This window comes from Mobula hypostoma, chromosome 29 (assembly GCF_963921235.1).
Source record: "Mobula hypostoma chromosome 29, sMobHyp1.1, whole genome shotgun sequence".
Classification (NCBI taxonomy): Eukaryota; Metazoa; Chordata; class Chondrichthyes; order Myliobatiformes; family Myliobatidae; genus Mobula; species Mobula hypostoma.
This window is the reverse complement of record NC_086125.1, coordinates 20,812,615-20,834,748: the sequence shown is the minus strand read 5'-3', so window position 1 is coordinate 20,834,748 and position 22,134 is coordinate 20,812,615. Positions and strand designations below refer to the sequence as shown.

Below are 22,134 nucleotides of genomic sequence, written 5' to 3'. Positions count from 1 at the left end.
AATCTCTGTAGGTGAATTACAACTGGAGAGGAAAAAGAGATTGAGTAATTTTGGTGAAAGTAATTACCTCAAACAGAAAATCTATGGGACATTACACTAAAATATTAAGGTCTTGTGTTTACTTGGCTTCTGTATAATGGAATCATCTTTCTGCTAAAATAAACCAAATTCAGGATTCATTTTGCAGCTCCGACAACCCATTACAGGAACCCAGGTGACCAGTTCAATTAACCCTGCGAGCACTTTTGAGATCTAACCTGCCCTAATCTTCTCAGTTGCTTTCTATATAGCTCAGCGACAAGAGGCAAGAGGGAAAAATGGACTAGATTTATTGCCTCTGTCATAATACTTAATGAAGAAACTGGTGTTTACCTGCCAAGTCAACTTGGTATGTCTGCCTCAACACTAACTAAGCTGAAGATGAGAAATCTTTGAACTCAAACATTAACTCTATTTTTTCTTTCCTCACCTGCTGAGTGTTTCCAGCATTTTCTGTTTTCATCTCAAATTTCCAGAATCTGAATTGAATTGAATTAACTTTATTTCTTACATCCCTCACATACATGAAGAGTAAATATCTTTGCATTACATCTCCATCTAAATGTGCAATCATAGTAATTAATAATAATTTATAATAAATAGAACAGTCAATGTAATATAGAGTACACACAAGTCAGCATGAGTTAATCAGTCTGATGGCCTGTTGGAAGAAGCTGTCCTGGAGCCTGCTGGTCCTGGCTTTTATGCTGCGGTACTGTTTCCTGGTTGGTAGCAGCTGGAATTGATTGTGGTTGGGGTGACTCGGGTCCCCAGTGATCCTATGGGACCTGTTTACACACCTGTCCTTGTAAATGTCCTGAATCATGGGAAGTTCACAACTACAGATGCGCTGGGCTGTCCGCACCACTCTCTGCAGAGCCCTGCAATTAAGGGAGGTACAGTTCTCATACCAGGCAGTGATGCTGCTAGTCAGGATGCTCTCAATTGTGCCCCGTAGAAATGTTTTAGGATTTGGGGGCCCATAACAAACCTCCTCAACGGTCTGAGGTGAAGGAGGCACTGTTGTGCCTTTTTCACCACACAGCTGGTGTGCACAGACCATGTGAGGTCCTCGGTGATGTGGATGCTGAGGAACTTGAAGCTGTTTACCCTCTCAACCTCAGATCCGTTTGATGTCAATAGGGGTTAGCCCAACTCCATTCCTCCTGTAATCCACAACCAGCTCCTTTGATTTTGTGACATTTTTTCCCTGTATTTTTCTTCTGATTTTTGTCACCAATCGGTCTATCCTAGCCACCCATCTGCCCTCTTGGGGAAACCTCAGTCTGTTCATGTACTGAATTCATGTTCCTGGTGTCTATACAACTGCTGTGTCCTCTTTCATAAGCCTGTTTACAAGGTTAAACAGTTTCAGCTGCTGGGATAGGAAAGGTTTTGAAGGAATATTTGAAGATTATTTTTATGAATGAAATTTTTCAATACTTGTTTTGATTTTATCGAGAATTTTGACCTTGATTTACAGCAACAGAAAAGTCTGTAAGATAAAATGTCCTGTTCTGCTAAAATTATGTAACAGCCTTGGGTAGTGAGAAGCAGGCTGAAAATAGACATCAAATTAGGCCAGAAAACAAAAAAACTCCATGTTTCTGTTTCAAGTTCACGCCGGCTCCATCCTGCGCTAGGTTAAATTCACAATGAGTTTGCGTTTTAACAATTAAAACAGATTAAATGCACACCAGTCCAGGTGAAGGGTCCAATTGAAACGTCGGATCTCCATGTCTCTCTGCAGATGCTCGCTGACTGCAGAGTTCCTCCTGCAGCATGTGCGCTCACTTCTGTCTATCAGGCACACTGCAACTGCGAAGTTACTGATCGGGAGGCTGATATCAAATGAAGGCTGAGCCCGATTAGGTGCTGATATGTTGTACATCCGATGGTTTCCAAAATCTCTGAAGTGGGCAGTCTCTGAATGATATATCAACTTTATGCTTATTCTTGGAGCACTTGGACAGATTCAGCCTGACATCTTGTGTATAATCTTGGGCACACAGTGATGCAGCAGTTGGCATGATGCTGTTACAGCGTCAGCAACCCGTGTTCAACTTGCTGCTGTCTGTCAGAGGTTGGTACATTCTTCCAGTAAGCACACGGGTGATCTGGTTTCCTCCAGCCGTCCGAAGCTGTATGGGGTATTAGGTTAAAGCAACGCTCACAACGCGCTGGAGGAACTCAGCAGGTCGGGCAGCATCCGTGGAAATGATCAGTCGACGTTTCGGGCCGAAACCCTTCGTCAGGACTGAAGAGGGAGGGGGCAGAGGCCCTATAAAGAAGGTGGGAAGGAGAAGGCTGGTAGGTTCCAGGTGAAAAACCAGTAAGAGGAAAGATAAAGGAGTGGGGGAGGGGAGGCAGGGAGGTGATAGGCAGGAAAGGTGAAGAAGGAATAGGGGAAAACACAATGGGTAGTAGAAGGAGGCGGAACCATGAGGGAGGTGATGGGCAGCTGGGGGAGGGGGCACAGTGAAATAGGGATAGGGGAAAGGAGGTGGAGGGAATTACTGGAAGTTGGAGAATTCTATGTTCAAAGGTTGTTAGGTTAATTGGTCCAGGGGTGTAATTGGGCGGCCTGTTACCGTGCTGTATCTCTAAATAAAAGTCAGAGAGAAAATGAAGCCACTTTTGCAGCAAGACATCATTATCACTGAAGTTCCTTGGCTTAAAAGGAGGGGAAGTTCAGCTTCGCTGCACACTATGGTATGATCTGATGCTTTGCACAGGAAACAAATGACTGACATGTACTACTGTTAACAGGAGACCACTGTTTACTACAGACGTTACTACATTGCCGGACGGGTTGTCATCTAAACTGCCATACGTATAAAGGAACTCCTATGCGGAGGTTCATTTGGTTCCGTCACTGTAAAATTTAGACCATATTTTGGTAAAATGTAAAGAATTTATCCATTAGGTACAGAATTAAGATTTATTTATCATACATACATACATACTGTGAAATGTGCCACTTGTATCAACAACCAGCACACCCAAGCATGTGCTGGGGTAGCCCAACCCCATTATAAATGTTATTATAACACCAACTATGTCTCCATGGGTATAGAATCAGAGTGGAGTTAAGATTAAAATAATTCTTTTGATGAAGTTGCTGCTGGCCAAGGCCAGCATTTATTATTCCTCTCTTATTGCCATTTACAAGATAATAATGAGCCCCCACTATGAACTGCTACAATCTATGTACAAAGGACTTGCCGGATTTTGACAATGAAGAAACTTCAGATATATATTCAGGTTGTATATACAAATAATACATCCAGTGTGTGACTTGGGAGTAAAGCTGATCCCATGCAACGACTGGTCTTGTTTTCCTGAGTGCCCGGAGGCTGTGGATCTGGGAGTTGCTGTCCATTTAACAGAAACAACAACTAGTCAGAAAGCAACAAGTTCCACATGGTAGGAGATCCACGGACGGAAGAAAAGGACATTTCCCATATGGCACGTGCCACATTGATCGGTACCTCACTATACGCACTTTGTTAACTCCTGAGTTGACCGTTAGATCTTCACTTGTTTTACCTTTTCTCCTTGGCCTCGAGTGTCTGTTCTGTCATATAAATCTCTGAAGGGCCCAGAGGCTCCATCTTCCGTGACAAAGCATTAAGAATTTTATCAAATTTCTCATATCTCTCTTTGCGTGCAACTACAGTTGCATTGGCACCCCAGAACAATCTCAGAGCAAATTCAGTCTTGAATGCCTCTAGCAATTCTTCTTTAGCTTGAAAATCTGGGGGGAAAATTAATACCAATTATTGAAATCTTCTGTTGTAAGACCACAAGCCATTGGAGCAGAATTTGCCCATTCAGCCTACTGAGTTTGCTCCATCATTCGATCATGGCTCTGAACCCCGAACTCCTGCCTTCTCCCCAGAAACAGAATAGGGGCACCTCGCACAACACTATTACAGTTTGGGGGCGCTGGGGTTTGGAGCTCAATTCTGACGTCAACTGTAAGGAGTCTGTACGTCTCCCCGTGACCACATGCATTTCCTCCAAGTGCTCCAGTTTCTTCCCACAGTCTAAATATGTACCAGTTAGTAGGTTAATTGGCCATTGTAAATGGTAGACATGAGAAATTCTGCAGATAACTGGAAATCCAAAGGAACACGCAACACACACACATTGATGGAGGAACTCAGCAGGTCAGGTAGCATCTATGGAAGTGAATATACAGACCCTTCTTCGGGACTGGAAAGAGAGGGGGAAGATGCCAGAATAAAAAGGTGGGAGGAGGGGAAGGAGGATAGCTAGAAAGTGATGGGTGAAGCCAGGTGGGAGGGAAAGGTAAAGGGCTGGAGAGGAGGGAATCTCAAAGGACAGCAGAGTGGACTATAGGAGGAAGGGTCCCAGGAGAGTATGATGGGCAGGTGAGGAGAGGCAAGAGTCCAGAGTGGGCAATAGAAGAAGGGGATGGGGTGGGAAAAATTATTTTACAGGGAATAGAAATCAAGTTGGAGGCTACCCAGACAATATAAAGCGTTGCTCCTCCACCCTGAGGGTGGCCTCGTTGTGGCACGTGCTGGAATGGGAATGGGAATCAGAATTAAAATGTACGGCCACTGGAAAGTTCCGCTTTTGGCAGGTGGAGAGGAGGTGCTCGATGAAGCAGTCCCCCAACCTCCTCTACGTTGGACAGACCCATTGTAAATTGGGGTGGGGGGGGGCACTTCATCGAGCACCTCTGTCCCATTCTCCAAAAATGAAATGTACCGGTGACCAAACATTCCAGTGTCTGCAGAAGTTCTCACGTTTACAATTAAACTACGAACCTGTACATGTTCGGACTGTGGGAGGAAACTGGAGCACCTGGAGGGAACACGCGTGGCCACGGACAGGATGTACGCACTTCTTACAGATGACGCTGGAATTGAACTCCAAACTCCGATGCCCCGAGCTGAAAAAGCGTCACACTGACCGCTGTGCTACTGCGGTGCCTCTATTTCTGTTTTCATCCTCCAGTTAGTAACAGAATTAGTGCCTTGTTAAAATTTCTGACCTCGTCTCAATGTAATACCTGTGAGATCTTAAATTAGGACATTTTTTTTGAAGTAACTTGATGCATTGTTTCCTAATGGTGCTGCATTGGATGCATCTGGTTAAAGACAGGCTGCCTGTGGTCAGGGAAATGAACCAGGATTGGTGGGAACAGGGGCCATGCGCCTTCTCTGTATTTTTAACTTGAGCATGGCCCTGGCAGAATTATAATCATGCCCACATTTTGGTTGCTAAATTCTTATACTTGGAATGTACTGTAGATGAGAAAATTTAGCAAGAATTACTGTATTTAAAAAGGGTGAAAGATGAATTTGATATGCACAGAACTGTTCACTACAGGATTATTATATTTGGACACTTCTGGGTTTCTAGGTGAAGGTTCTATATGTGAGAGAGAATAAGAGAGAGGATGAGATAGATTGAAAGAGAAAGAACGAGATGTTAAGCCAAAAACAGATTGTCTGGAAGTGACTGGGGGAGGAGGTGAGGTGGAAGGGAAGGCAGTAAATTTTAACAGATTTGTTTCCATAGTTTATATTCCGTGAGCAAGGCAAGCATTTGCAGGTCCCTCTGAATCCCGAACCAAGTCACCCCCAATTCGTAGCCTTGCAGGAAGGCAGCCTCCTGGCCCAATGTAACACTTCGTTTGCCATCTCCGTATGGTTTTGGCTGCTGGTGATGGATGGGCAGTCCACAGATATTCATCGAATGTGATGGATAAAGCGTGCACTGTAACGTTTGGCTCCCATCAAACATATAGAGTCCTTAATATATGGGAGGATGCTACAGTGAGTGTTGTTACAATGAAAGGCCTGTCATACAGGCAATTCTTTGTATTTTTGATTATTTTTCCAAATATATAAAATGCTCGTTTCCAGACCATCGTTAAGCTCTGTAGCTTTCAACATTACAACCTTCCATATCTCGTACCCTTCAAGATCTGACCTCCGGATAATCCCTTAACTGATCCATCATTAGTAATTATACACTCACCTCCCAAAGTATCATAAACCCACTTTTATAACCAAGCTTTTGATCGTCTGTGCTAATATCTTCTTACTTAGTCCACTGTTGAATTTTGTTTGTTAACCCTCCTGTGCAATCCCTTAGGGACATTATAGCTTATTAAAAGTGAGGTATACTTTGATGTTACCTGTGTTGCTGTTAAACAGATTTCACTGCTTAACCCCAGAGTTAAGTATCATATTACTTCAGTGAGGCCTTTGGCAACATCTCACACGAGAAAGTAGACAAATTAAATCCAAAATTGGCTAGATAAGAGGAGTCTGAAAGTGACGGTGTAGTGTTACTTTTACAGGTAGATGCCAGTAACATTATATTTGAACAATTTCAGTATGAATGTACAAGTCAGTTTGCAGACAATATGAAAATTGGAGAATGGTCTTAGGTTACTGGTGAATCGTTGATCAGATGGCAAGATAGATAAAGCAGATGCAACTTAATCTTGATAAATGCCGAAGGATGCACTTTGGGAGACAAATAAAGGTGGGCCAAAACCCAACAGTCTATGGGAGTAGGGAATGTCATGGGGTGAAGGGCCTGTTCCTGTGCTATTTTATTGCACTTTTTAAATTTCAGTGCACTCTGCAGTACTCTCTGGTCATTGAAGAGGATACGATCTAAACTCTCATCTATCTGTGAAGGTGGCCAGATAACTTATTTTACCGGTGGCTGGATGATGCAAAATAAATAGCTCTTCTTCGAAGCATTGCTATGGCATGCTTACATTCAGCTGAAAGAGCAGAGTTTTAATGTTTAATCTGAAAGACTATACCTCAGAGCACATCACTCCTTCAGCACTTCGTGGGGAGTACTGGTTGGGATCTTGATGAGATCGAACCCACAACTTTGCAGTGAACAGAGATAGAAAATCTGGTTCAATGGTACCACAGCAACAACCTTTCACTCAACGTCAGCAAAGCCTATGAGCTGATTATCAACCACAGGAGGAAGAAGCCCAAGGTCCGTGAGCCAGTCCTCATGTGGGGATCAGAGGAGCAGAGGGTCAGCAACTTTAAATTCCTTGGCATTATCATATCAGAAGATCTGTCCTGGAACTAGTATGTAAGTACAATCACAAAGAAGGAATGACAGAACCTCTACTTTCTTAAAGTTTGTGTAGATTCAGCAAGTTGAATTTTGAAAGAACTAAAGAAATTTGGCCTGTCCCCTAAAACCCTCACTAATTTTTATAGATGCACTGTAGAAAGCATTCTTCTAGGGTGCATCACAACCTGGTATGGAAGTTGTCCTGTCCAAGACCGAAAGAAGCTGCAGAAGATCGTGAACACGGCGCAGCACATCACACAAACCAATCTTCCGTCCTTGGACTCACATTACACCGCACGCTGTTGGAACAGTGCTGCCAGAATAATCAAGGACTCGACCCACCCAGCCAACAGACTTTTTGTCCCTCTTCCCTCCGGGAGAAGGATCTGGAGCTTGAAGACTTGTACGGCCAGATTTGGGAACAGCTTCTTTCCAACTGTGATAAGACTGCTGAACGGATCCTGACCCAGATCTGGGCCATACCCTCCAAATATCCGGACCTGCCTCTCGGTTTCTTTTGCACTGCCTTACTTTCCATTTTTCTATTTTCTATTTATGATTTATAACTTAAATTTTTAATATTTGCTATCGATTTGTAATCCAGGGAGCAGGAAGTGCAGAATCAAATATCGCTGTGATGATTGTACGCTCTAGTATCAATTGTTTGGCGACAATAAAGTATAAAGTATAAAGTTATCTAAAACTTTGACTAACTTGTATAAATGCACAGTAGAGAGTATCCTGATTGGTATAGAAACACCAACGCTCAGGAGTGGAAAAGTTACAAAATAAGGTGGATACAGTCCAGTGCATCACAGGACAAGCTCTTCCCCCCCCCCCACACCCCCCATGAGCACATCTACAAGGAGAGCTGCCTGAAGAAAGTAGCTTCCATCAGCAAGGATGCCCACCATCCAGGTCATGCTCTCTTTCCACGGCTGCATAATTTCTTTACTTTTTTATTTGCACCGTTTGTCTTCTTTTGCATATTAGTCTTCGTTTGTGTGTGGTGTGGTTTTTCATTGACTCTATTGTATTTCTTTGTTCTACTGTGAATATCTGCAGGAAAATGAATCTCAGGGTAGTATATGGTGAAACATACATACTTTGATAATAAATTTAATTTGAACTTTGAACTTCCTGGCAGCACCAAGAATTGCAGCCATGACCCAAACTACCACAGGCCTGGTTCTGAAAGGAAACACTGGACTTAACACCGGTCGGGTAATATACTGCGGGGCGAGGAGCCTACCCTTCAGTTTGGCTTCAGTGTTGGCTCTGTATATTGCAGTGTTCACTGTCACAACACGAGCTGCTTCCAGGGTCTTCAATACCAATCCGCAGTCTGAGTCGATGTTATCCCAAGTTTCCATAAAATCGGATACGGATTGTGTCTCCATCAGCCTGATGACGGGCATAATGTGTGGAATGGTGGTATTTTGCAGAGGAAACTCAACTGTGTTGAAGAAGAACTTACATTACTTTTCACAACATCATACCCCTTTACATAACACCTTTAACATGGCATTAATGACCCAGACTATTTCATGGGAATGTTATCAAACACACGTTATCTCTGAACTACACAAAAGAGATATTAGGTCAGATGACGAAAAGTCAGTCAATGAGGGAGGCTTTATTAAGGCATCCGTTAGTCTTGCGAGACCATGGATCTGTGCCTTCACTTTCCAGGTCGCAGGCCTGGGTAAGGTTGTATGGAAGACCAGCAGTTGCCCATGCTGCAAGTCTCCCCTCTCCATGACACAAGGGCATTAGGACCCATACAGCTTGGCACCAGTGTCATCACAGAGCAATGTGTGATTAAGTGCCTTGCTCAAGGACACAACACATTCCCTCGGCTGGGGCTCGAACTCACGACCTTCAGGTAGCTAGTCCAATGCCTTAACCACTTGGCCACCTGCCCACACTGGCCTTAAGAGAGAGGCTTTAAGGGGCATCATAAATAACAGCAGAAATGGAGATGCAGATTGGTTTGGGAGCTTAATCCACTAGAAGCCATATATGCTATTATACAGTGATTAACTACAGCAATGAATAAGAACAGAATTATCCAAATGTGTTATGGGGCTACTTTTCACAACCGAGTAGCTTGTGGGAAGTTTTCAGAGTTGGGAGTTGCCCAACTGCTATGGTTCTAGAGTCACAAGCAGGCTATGCTGATAAAGAACAATGAGTGATCAAAATGGTATTTTTAGAAAAATTGCTGAAGTTTTAAAAATATCATCAACAAAATTTTGATTTCCCGGCCGTCATGATAGAATACAAATGGAATCCCAGGCTTCCACATCTCTGTACCACCGTTCCTATCTTTCTTTGTAAATGATTTTCAGAAAGTTCTGAAAGCATCAAGTGATGAGTTTGTAGCAGCAGTGCATATAATTCTATCTAATTTATGCCAATTATCCAAATTCAAGGACTTTTGGTCAGTTAATCACGAGACCTAGTTAACTACTAAAGACAGATACTGTCTCTTTAACAATGGAGTTGACTCTTAGCAGAACTATATAATTACAAAGTGCATGACCACTGAGGCCTTGGAGTATATTTGAAGCTAACTTTGAAAAAAAAAGAGGCCTATTCTCTAATATTTGGGTGGATTTCTGACTCTGAAATGCTAACTTAATTCTGCCCTCATCTGGTCATAAACCCATATCACTGATTGACATTTGTTTTTGGAAAAGAAATACCTACCTTTCCCCTCATTCAAGGATTTCATGAATGGTTTGAGTTCCTTCTCGAACCTGATGGCACTATCTGTATAATTTCTGCGTAGAGTCCTCCACGTGTGCTCCAGGCGCACAATCTGCAAGGGGAAGGGAACAAGTTGCATCAACAGTGGGATTTTTTGAGCTTTTTACTCCTTTATTCCTGGAGTTGAACAATTCCAGATCAACAATGTGGGAGGTTACGTTCCAGTGTTTCCTGAGGTTCAAGTTCGAGTTTATTGTCATTCAACCATACAGCTAAATGAAACATTCTTCCTCTGGGACAAGGTGCAAAACACACACCATACATATAGTTATGATCCAACACATACAGTCACAGAATAAAATGAGCACAAGTTCCTGAGTGTCTTGGCCTGAGATTGACTTAAAGTGCAAGGTGCAAGGTTGACAGAGCCACCGTGGCAGTGTGGAATAATTTTCCTTCTCAGTCATCCCTAGACCTAACAGTGCTGTAAGTAATGATTTCGCGTGGAGACTGTGAATTATAAAACCATCCACAACTCACTGCGCTTTGTGGGGAAATTGTTTGGGAGACGTTGTTAAGTTCGTAGTTAAATGTAGTGTTGTTTTGAATAGTTCCTACTTTCTGTTGAGCCCCTTGCAGTTTCAGACCCAACATTTAAATTCTTTTAATTCGCTTTTTTCATGATCTTGGTGTCACTGGCAAAGCTACTGTTTATTGTCCATTTATGAATGCTTTTGAACTGAGTGGTGAGCTAAGCCATTGCAGAGGCCAGCCATGTTTTGACCAGGCTGAGTAAAAGAGCTGACCTTACTCAGACTGTCTGGGTAGCCTCAAACCTGATGGCCTGAACATTGACTTCTCTAACTTCCGCTAATGCCCCACCTCCCCCTCGTACCCCATCCGTTATTTATTTATATACACACATTCTTTCTCTCTCTCTCCTTTTTCTCCCTCTGTCCCTCTCACTATACCCCTTGCCCATCCTCTGGGTTCCCCCCCTCCCCCTTTTCTTTCTCCCTGGGCCTCCTGTCCCATGATCCTCTCATATCCCTTTTTCCAATCACCTGTCCAGCTCTTGGCTCCATCCCCCCCCCCCTCCTGTCTTCTCCTATCATTTCAGATCTCACTCTCCCCCTCCCACTTTCAAATCTCTTACTAGCTCTTCCTTCAGTTAGTCCTGACGAAGGGACTCGGCCCGAAACGTCGACTGTACCTCTTCCTGGAGATGCCGCCTGGCCTGCTGCGTTCACCAGCAACTTTGATGTGTGTTGCTTGAATTTCCAGCATCTGCAGAATTCCTCGTGTTTACCTTCTCCTCTGAAGGGTTTTTACAAAAATCTCATGGTTTCGTGATCATCACTACTAATGTCAATTAAAAAAAATATAATTCTTTAACTGAAATTAAAATTCCACAATTGCCATGGTGGGATTTGATGACCCATTGTCTCTGCCTGCTCCTGCTCTACTAAACTCACGTCCACATACCCAGACTCCACTCTATCCCTCTTGGTTCATTCCCTTCCCACATACATCCACGACACTTCACGTGCTCTCGATCTCAACACCGTTCAATTTCCTGGCCCTGACCATCTCATTTTCACCATGGATATCCAGTCCCTCTACACTTCTAACCCCCATCAAGAAGGGCTTTAAAGCTCTGTGTTACTTTCTCAACAAAAGACCCAGCCAGTTCCCCTCCACCACCACGGTCCTCCTGGCAGAACTGATTCTCACCATCAACAACTTTTCCTTCAGCTCCTCGCACTTTCTCCAGACTCGAGGGGTAGCCGTGGGCTCCCACATAGACCCCAGCTATGCCTGTCTTTTCGTTGGCTGCGTAGCACTGTCCATGTTCCAAGCCCTCCCTGGTAAAGCTCCCCAACTCCTCCTGTACTACATTGATGACTGTATTGGTGCTGCTTCATGCAACCATGATGAGTTCATCAATTTCATCAACTTTGCCGCCAGCTTCCACCCTGCTCTTAAATCACTTGGTCCATTTATGACACCTCCTTTACCAACCTCAGTCTCCACTCTGGAGCAAACTGTTGACTGACATCTTTTATAAACCTACCGACTCCCATTGCTATCTTGACCATACCTCTTCCCACAGTGCCTCCTGTAAAAATGCTATTCCTTTCTCTCAGTTCTTTAATCGCCGCATCTGTTCTCAGCTTAGGGCTTTCCTTTCCAGGACATCAGAGGTGTCCTCCTTCTTCAAGGAACAGAATTTCCCTTCCTCCTCCATTGATGCTGCCCTCACCTGCATCTCCTCCATTTTCCAGACATCCGCGGTTACCCCATCTTCCCGCCACCTTAATAAGGATAGAGTTCCTCATGTCTTCACCTGTCACCCCATAAGCCCAACTGCTATCTTCAATGGGATCCGACCATCAAATACATCTTTACCTCCTCCCGGCTCTCCACTTTCCGAAGGGATTGCTTCCTCATGATTCCCTTGTCCATTCGTCCCTCCCTGCTGATCTCCCTTCTGGAACATATCGCTGCAGGTGACAGAAATATGACACCTACCCATTTACCTCCTCCCTCACCTCCATTCAGAGCCCCAAACAGTCCTTCCAAGTGAGACAACACTTCACCTGTGAACCTTTTGGGGTGATCTATTGTATCTGGTGCTCCTGATGCAGCCTCCTCTACACTGGTGAGACCCATTGTAAATTTGGGAACCACTTTGTTGAGCACCTCCGCTCCATCTGCCAAAAATGGAATTTCCCAGTGCCCAACCTTTTAAGTTCCTATCCTATTCCAGTTTTGACATGTTGGTCCATGGCCTCCTCTTTTGCCATGATGAGGCACTCTCAGAGTAGAAGAACAAGAACTCATATTCTGTCTAGGTAGCTTCCAATCTGACTGACATGGGCATTATTTCACCTTCCAGTAAAATTTTTCCCTCCCCCTTCCCTCTTCTCTGTTCCCCACTTTGGCCTCTTATTTCTTTTTCTCACCTGCCTATCCCTTCTACCTGGTGCCCCTCCTTCTTCCCTTTCTCCCATGGTCCACTCTCCTCTCCCATCAGATTCCTTCTTCTCCAGCCCTTTAACCTTTCCCACCCACATGGCTTCACCTATCACCTTCTAGCTAGATAGATAGATAGATAGACATACTTTATTGATCCCGAAGGAAATTGGGTTTCGTTACAGTTGCACCAACCAAGAATAGAGTATAAATATAGCAATATAAAACCATAAATAAATAATAATATGTAAATTATGCCAGATGGAAATAAATCCAGGACTAGCCTATTGGCTCAGAGTGTCTGACCCTCCAAGGGAGGAGTTGTAAAATTTGGTGGCCACAGGCAGGAATGACTTCCTATGACGCTCAGTATTGCATCTCGGTGGAATGAGTCTCTGGCTGAATGTACTCCTGTGCCCAACCAGTCCATTATGTCGTGGATGGGAGACATTGTCCAAGATGGCATGCAACTTGGGCAGCATCTTTTTCTCAGACACCACCGTCAGAGAGTCCAGTTCCATCCCCACAACATCACTGGCCTTACGAATGAGTTTGTTGATTCTGTTGGTGTCTGCTACCCTCAGCCTGCTGCCCCAGCACACAACAGCAAACATGATAGCACTGGCCACCACACCACTGGCTAGTTCTCCTTCCCTTCCCCTCATCTTTTTATTCTGGCATCTTTTGCCTTTCTTTCCAGTCCTGAAGAAGGGTCTCTGCCCGAAATGTTGACTGTTTATTCATTTCCATAGATGTTGCCTGACCCGCTGATTTCCTCCGGCATTTTGTGTGTGAGCCTCCAGATTACTGGTCCACTGTGTTCTGAATGTGATAGCGGCAATTTTGGGTGTGTTCGTCCATTGTCAACGTCAGTGAGGACCTTGACACCATTATGAAGGTGTTGAGACTGGTGCTTGATTTGGATTTAAGTGAGGGAGAGTTGTGCAGTGTCAGCCTCACTCTCTCTCCCCAATTCCCATCTGGATCCAGTGGCAAGACAGAGTTGAGACAGCTGGAGATGGGGGTACGACACCTCAAACGATATATTGGCTTAAGAGCAGATACAGTGCTTGATCAATAGAATGAATCGGTTCAGATTGTCATGTGATTAGAATGGATTCTGTAAACTAGTGCAATACTATCTGGTATTTAGAAGATGGGAGCGTGGTAATCTGATCAAAGTAATTAGATCACCACTCAATCTTCTAAACTCAAATGAACATGTGTAAATGTTGTACAAACTTATCCTCATAAACTATCCCTGTAGCCTGAGCACACACTTTTTTTTTATTAAGCCATCAGGGCTCTTGTGATCTTGTATAAAACATCTGAAGATTTCAAAAGGTGGATAGATATAAGATGGTTTATTTTGGTGTAGAAATCCAAAACATAATCTCAAAATTGTAGCTGTACTGTATAGGAGTGAAATCACACAACATTTCTTCACAGAACGTTAGAAACTATTACTCCAAAAGACAGTGGATGATGGACCAACTATAGTTTTAGATAGATAGATTATTGTTTAAAAAGGTTATTAAGAGATATGCAGCTCGAATACAACAATGGAACAGTCTTTGGAAGTGAATAGCTATCTATTCTGAATATTCCTACATTCACCAACTGACCACAGTGTTTTGATATCTGGTCTGCAGTAAGATAACTGATCTCAGCCAGTTAAGAAATATGGGACTTCCAAATGATTTGTAGTAGGCTTGGGAAAACAGAGAAGAAATTTGTGCTGATCACAATCACTATTTTCTGTACAGAAAATTGTGTGTTTATGAAGATATCAGATATGGACAAATTGCACTTCATAGTAGAGTGTCTCCTGAGTCCTTTCAGAGCATTAAATTGTACCCAAACATAAGGAAGTAGCTTCAAAATAATGATAAGGGCATAGACAGCAGACACCAGAAATCAAGACTCAGTTAAAATCAAGCTGTTTGGGTTATTTCTTTAGAGTAAGACGAGCTCTACCATTGATGTGAAAGTGCAGGACATTACTAACTTGCTATTGCAATGAACTGCAGGCTGATTCTGTTACTCTTGCATAGTTACGTTACACGAGAGAGTGGGTTTTAAAGTCCACCAGTCCATATGAGAGATTAAGTATCACAGCAACAATTGGGTCTGTTGTACTTGTGCTGGCCCTTTGAAATAAGATTTACTCCCTTGTCATTTTGCTGTAACTCAGCAAATTTATTTCCTGTAAATATTTATCCTATTCCCCTTCCAAAGTTACTAATGAAACAATTTTCACTGCTCTTGCAGTTAGTGAATTCTGGATAATAATGACTTGCCTGACTTCATCAGCTTTCTAGCCCCTTTCGCAGCTACTTAAATTGAAACAAACCTCGCCGAAATTTGCACTCTGGCCTGCTACAAATACAGATGGGTAGAATTTCCTGTCAATAAATCACCTCAACTTAATGATCAACACCCGACAGAGGGTCAAGAACTGAAAGAGGCTAAAGAGTCAGAGGACCAGAAAATACATTTCTGATGCATTTAATTGTTCTGGTTGGGATGCATTGCCCAAAAAGACAGTGGAAGCTGATTTAGTAATGACATTCAAATAGGATGTGGACAAACATGAGAAGGAACAATTTTCAGGGTTGGAGGGAAAAAAGTAGTTCGTAGTAGCTAATTAGATCGTGTTTTCAATGAACTGGGTCTGGCACAGTAGCCTCTTTCTGTGAAATGTAAAACTAAGATCATTCATTTTCATATCTGCTGTACATATGAAATATATAGATTACACCTTGGTGTGAATCTCGAGTCCTTGCGGGAGATAGGGTGAGACGAGTTAGGAAAGGAGGAAGGAGTGGGGGTTCATCTAAGTACCTGAGGCAGCTCCAACGCTTTCATCACTGCTGACAGTGCAAACAGATCACCCATGGAATCTTTCAGCTCGGCTGCAACTTGGATAGTTTTGTGAAGTACTGCAGACCTCTGTCCGACACTTCCTGTACAGCCCAGGATGTCCACTGCAATTCCAAGAGCTATTAAGTGATGTCTGAAAGGAACAAAGCGAGAAGGTCAATAAGAATATTTTAAGCAACACACATCAAAGTTGCTGGTGAACGCAGCAGGCCAGGCAGCATCTGTAGGAAGAGGCGCAGTCGACCTTTCAGGCCGAGACCCTTCGTCAGGACTAACCGAAGGAAGAGTGAGTAAGGGATTTGAAAGTTGGAGGGGGAGGGGGAGATCCAAAATGATAGGAGAAGACAGGAGGGGGAGGGATGGAGCCAAGAGCTGGACAGGTGATAGGCAAAAGGGATACGAGAGGATCATGGGACAGGAGGCCCAGGGAGAAAGACAAGGAGGGGGGGACCCAGAGGATGGGCAAGAGGTATATTCAGAGGGACAGAAGGAGAAAAAAGAGAGCGAGAGAAAGAATGTGTGCATAAAAATAAGTAACAGATGGGGTATGAGGGGGAGGTGGGGCCTTAGCGGAAGTTAGAGAAGTCGATGTTCATGCCATCAGGTTGGAGGCTACCCAGACGGAATATAAGGTGTTGTTCCTCCAACCTGAGTGTGGCTTCATCTTTACAGTAGAGGAGGCCGTGGATAGACATGTCAGAATGGGAATGGGATGTGGAATTAAAATGTGTGGCCACTGGGAGATCCTGCTTTCTCTGGCGGACAGAGCGTAGATGTTCAGCAAAGCAGTCTCCCAGTCTGCGTCGGGTCTTGCCAATCTATAAAAGGCCACATCGGGAGCACCGGACGCAGTATATCACCCCAGTCGACTCACAGGTGTTGCCTCACCTGGAAGGACTGTTTGGGGCCCTGATGGTGGTAAGGGAGGAAGTGTAAGGGCATGTGTAGCACTCGTTCCGCTTACACGGATAAGTGCCAGGAGGGAGATCAGTGGGGAGGGATGGGGGGGGACGAATGGACAAGGGAGTTGCGTAGGGAGCGATCCCTGCGGAAAGCAGGAGGGGGGGAGGGAAAGATGTGCTTAGTGGTGGGATCCCGTTGGAGGTGGTGGAAGTTATGGAGAATAATACGTTGGACTCGGAGGCTGGTGGGGTGGTAGGTGAGGACCAGGGGAACCCTATTCCTAGTGGGGTGGCGGGAGGATGGAGTGAGAGCAGATGTACGTGAAATGGGGCAGATGCATTTAAGAGCAGAGTTGATAGTGGAGGAAGGGAAGCTCCTTTCTTTAAAAAAGGAAGACATCTCCCTCGTCCTAGAATGAAAAGCCTCATCCTGAGAGCAGATGCGGCGGAGACGGAGGAAGAATATTTTAACTTTTTTTTTTGGCAAGCTACTGAAAAATTACACCGATCCCCAATATTCTCCACAGATACTGTCTGACTTGCTGCATCGATGTCTGGTTTTGTTATTATTGTACACTCTTGGTTGCAATCCATAACAGACATGAAGAACTATTGGAATCACCATCTGAAGCACCTGTTATTTCTGTCAACCATCTAGACTAAAACTCAAAAGATCCAAATGAAAATATCCAATAGACAATAGGCATTCCCTCTGGTGTGAATTGCTAGTAATAATCTCGGTGAACAATTTGTTTGCCTTTCTCTACATTTTCTTTTGTTCTATCTGTGACCGAACATCAGAATATCTTTCCTAGTGTATATTCAGTGACCGCTTTATTAGGTCCACCTGCACACCTGCTCATTAATGCAAATATCTAATCAGCCAATCATGTGGCAGCAACTCAATGCATAAAAGCATGCAGACGTGGTCAATGATTCAGTTGTCGTTCAGACCTAACATCAGAATGGGGGAAGAAGTGTGACCTAAGTGACTTTGACCATGGAATGGTGTTGGCATGTGGCCAAATGGTTAAGGCGTCGGTCTAGTGATCTGAAGGTCACTAGTTCGAGCCTCAGTTGAGGCAGCGTGTTGTGTCCTTGAGCAAGGCACTTAATCACACATTGCTCTGCGACGACACTGGTGCCAAGCTGTATCGGCCTTAGTGCCCTTCCCTTGGTGGTGTGGAGAGGGGAGACTTGCAGCATGGACAACTGCCGGTCTTCCATACAACCTTGCCCAGGCCTTCCATACAACCTTCCAAGGTGCAAATCCATGGTCTCACGAGACTAATGGATGCCTATATAGACCATAGAATGATTACTGGCGCCAGACAGGGAGGTTTGAGTAGCTTGAAAACTGCTGATCTCCTGGGATTTTCACGCAGAACAGTCTCTAGAGTTTACAGAGAATGGTGCAAAAATCAAAACCAGAAACATCCAGAGAGTGGTGGGTAAAAATGCCTTATTAATGAGAGAGGTCAAAGGAAAATGGCCAGATTGATTCAAGCTGACAGGAAGGCAACAGTAACTCAAGTAACCATGCTTTACAACAGTGGTGTGCAGAAGAGCATCTCTGAACACTCAACACGTTGAACCTTGAGGTGCATGTACAGCACAGGAAGACCATGAACATCCAGTCAGTGGCCACTTTAGTAGGTACAGGAGGTACGTAATGAAGTGGTCACTGTGTGCATCTTTCTTTGGCTGTACTTGATTCCCACACAGTATTTACCACACAGGGACAGGGCACGTAAGCACTCCAGACACCTATCTCTGCAAGCGTGCTAGGTGTTACACATGGCTCTGCACCTCCACTGTTACCACCTTTCAAGGCCCTAAACAGTCCCACACATGAATCCATCGGTGTCATTTATTGTGTCCTGTGTGGCCTCCTCTACGACCGTGAGACCTGACACAGATTGGGGGAATCGCTTAGCTGAGCACCTTCACTCTGCCTACCATAACAGAGAGGACCTCCTGCTGGCTAGCCTTTTTAATCCCATCTCCCACTCCCACACTGACATGTTAGTCTACAGCTTCCTCTACTACCAAGTCGAGTTTAGATGCAGATTAGAGAAACAGTGCCTCATAGTCCGTTTTGGTAGTCCCCAACCTAATGTCATCACTACTGATTTCATAACCTCTTCCCTCTGTTTCCCCTCCCCCTTCTGATTTCCCCTTTATTCCTCTGGCCCCGTCACCCCTTCTGTTTCTCCTTCCCCACCCTTATGACCTACCATCATGCACACTTTGTCTTTCTTATTCTCCAGTTCTCCCCATTATTCCATGGTCTTCTGTCCCTTCCAATCAGACTCCATCTTGTTCTGCCCCTTGCCTCTTCCACCTATCACCTCCAAGCTTCTCACATGATTTACACTTTACTCTCTCTCTCTCTCCACCCTTTCCTCCATCCTTTTATTCTGGCTTCTGCATTCTTTCTTTTCAGTCCTGATGAAGGGTCTGGACACAAAACATCAGCTATTCATTTCCCTCCATGGATGCTGCCTGACCTGTTGAGTTTCTCCAGCATTTTGTGAATGTTGCTCCAGGACATTTAGCCCAATAGATGGGAGGTACGCTCAATACATATCTACACTTATTTGTCTCACCCTGTGATTCTATTTTGCCTGCCTTTGCTTTTCCCATAATAGAAACATAGAAAATAGGTGCAGGAGTAGGCCATTCGGCCCTTCGAGCCTGCACCGCCATTTATTATGATCATGGCTGATCATCCAACTCAGAACCCAGCCTTCCCTCCATACCCCCTGACCCCTGTAGCCACAAGGGCCATATCTAACTTCCTTTTAAACATAGCTAATGAACTGGCCTCAACAGTTTGCTGTGGCAGAGAATTCCACAGATTCACCACTCTCTGTGTGAAGAAGTTTTTCCTAATCTTTGCTGTACACCAATGACTTCACTTGTATATGTGTTCTGCATTTCCATCAAATGCTGGCTTCCCCTAAATTCCCTATATGCATATTTATAGCCCTTGTTCTATCTTCTCCCTCAAGTACAAATCTTTTCCAGGAAGTCAATAATGTTAAGACAAGACTTTTCTAGGGCAGTCCTCAATTTTACTGTTTTTTAGAATGAAGTATCCCAATTCTTTTATCCTCTCTGAACAATATAACATCTCTGTCCTGCTATCATAAAAATCTTTTCAGCAGTTTCACCAATAGTGTTATATTATACACTACAAAAAAAATGACCATTCAGAGTACTGCAAGTGTGTTCTAACCCAAATTTTCACTTTGTTAAAAGTTTCCACCTGCTGGGTAGCTTAAGAGCTTGCGGCAGTACAACTTGAGACAACACAAGCAATTGACATTGGAATTCGCTTCTCTTGTGATGACATCCTCATCTCATCTTTACCTCCCAAGCTTCCTCTCACCCACAATAAGTGAATCTCCCAAAACACTGAACAGAAAAAGTTTTAATTGGTTGAGGCCTTTTGCATCTCAGTGCCAAAGATTGTTGGTGCTACCTGTCCAGGAGATCCATCCTCAGCTGGTGTCCGTGGGGCAACGTAATCAGATCTAGTCCTGAGCTCACTCCCATCATCCTCTTCTGCATTGGGGACACATTGACGAGGCGAGCAACCTACGAGATCAAAGCATGCGTATCTTTGCATCAGATTAAAATAATTTGCTCCTCCCAGCAAAGGGCTTGGACATGTTTCCTGTTTCTGTTGGAATGGCCTACCTATTCTCAAAGTAACCTCACAAAGAAATGCAGAATTTATTTAAACGTGCGGATTCCAATGGCACATGTTTGTGGATATTGATAATTTCCTCAAATGCCATTATTGAAGTCAAGGCCTTCACTGACGCTAAACGTATATTTGTGTAGCATGATGGGTTTTTTCACAGCTATTCATGTGTAAATCTCGGCAGTGGGAATAGAAGCCAAGTTGAACTCAGAGTGATAGGAAGGGACTCCTCCAGTATCAGTGAATTCTCTCTCGCCTTATTTAATAAGGTATCACACAGGAGGTTGATCAACAAGATGAGTGCACATGGAATTGGGAGTAAGATGCCAATGTGGATAGATAATTTGTTATCACAGAAAACAAAGACTGGGAATAAACAGGCTGCAGTTAGTGAGGTTACTCGGGCATTGCTGCTCACAACCTAGCTTTTCACAATCCATGAAATAATACTCAACAAGGTAAGAGATTGCACGCACTGAGGAGATGCAGGCCAGCTGAGTGGGTGTGCAGGAGCAGAGTACTGGAATGCAGTGTGGAACATGTGCCATTATCAGTGTAATGTGGAGTATTTGTTAAGTGGTGAGAGACTGGAAAGTGTTGATGTTGAAAAGAACCTGGGTGCGCAAGTGGCAGAAGATTAACACTTCAACACAGCAAGCTATCAGTTTATTACAATTTTTTTAATATAGGCATCCGTTAGTCTCGTGAGACCATGGATTTGCACCTTGGAAGGTTTCCAGGGTGCAGGCCTGGGCAAGGTTGTATGGAAGACCAGCAGTTACCCATGCTGCAAGTCTCCCCTCTCCACGACACCAATGTTGTCCAAGGGAAGGGCACTAGGACCCATACAGTTTGGCACCGGTGTCGTCGCAGAGCAATGTGTGGTTAAATGCCTTGCTCAAGGACACAACACGCTGCCTCAGCCAAGGCTCGAACTAGCGACCTTCAGATCACTAGACGAACGCCTTAACCACTTGGCCACTCACCAATACTTATTACAAATAGCTTTATGACAAGAGGATTTTAATACAGAAGGAAGGAAATTCAATTGCAATCGTATAGGGCCTTGGGGAGACTGCACCTGGAGTACAGTTGTGGTCTCCTTACCCATCAGAGAGCGTAGCAAAGTGCATTGAAGATTCACTAGACTGCTTCCAGATTTAGAAGAATTGCAATACAAAGAGAGGGAGAGAGTAGATTGGGATTGTATTTACTAGAGTACAGAACAATAAGGGGAGATCCCATCATAATTCGTAGAATTCTCAAAGGATTCGACAGGCAATACACAGGGAAGATGTTTCACCTGGCTGAGGGTCTGAGGGATCCAAGACAAATGGCATAGTTTCAGAAATGAAGAGCTGGCAGTTCAGGACTGAGGTAGGAACATAGAACAATATCACAGCACGTGTCCTTCCCCTCCCATGGAACCCTCCATTTTACTTCCATCCTTGTCCATCTAAGAGTTTCTTAAATTGCCCTGATGTATCTGAAGATTCAAGATGCCACATGCATACACAATACAGGAGGAATTCAGCAGGCCAGGCAACATCTACGGAGAAGAGTACAGTGGACCTTTTGTGCTGAGAATCTTCATCAGGACTGGAGAAAAAAAAAGATGAGGAGTCAGAGCAAGAAGGTGGGGGGGGGAGAGGAGGAAGAAACACAAGGAGATGGGCGAAACCAGGAGGGGAGGAAGGATGAAGTAAAGAGCTGGGAAATTGATTGGTGAAGGAGGTACAGGGCTGGAGAAGGGGGAATCTGATCGAAGAGGACAGAAGGCCACGGAGGAAAGAAAAGGGGGAGGAGCACCAGAGG

At 44.2% G+C, this 22,134-nt stretch overlaps 1 protein-coding gene across 2 annotated transcripts in view; it reads right to left on the bottom strand.

The window, feature by feature from the left end:
• Nucleotides 1–557: 557 nt before the first annotated feature.
• LOC134339489 (breast cancer anti-estrogen resistance protein 3 homolog) overlaps nt 558–22,134 on the bottom strand; it is a 52,027-nt gene continuing 30,450 nt past the window's right edge. For both annotated transcript variants that reach the window (XM_063036042.1, XM_063036044.1), the window contains exons 6-10: nt 20,095–20,210; nt 15,667–15,838; nt 9,847–9,958; nt 8,387–8,590; nt 558–3,796 (exon numbers count right to left, since the gene is read on the bottom strand). In XM_063036042.1, coding sequence (XP_062892112.1) covers nt 3,585–3,796; nt 8,387–8,590; nt 9,847–9,958; nt 15,667–15,838; nt 20,095–20,210 — 816 coding nt within the window. In that variant the 3' untranslated portion in view covers nt 558–3,584. The remainder of the gene's footprint in view (nt 3,797–8,386; nt 8,591–9,846; nt 9,959–15,666; nt 15,839–20,094; nt 20,211–22,134) is intronic.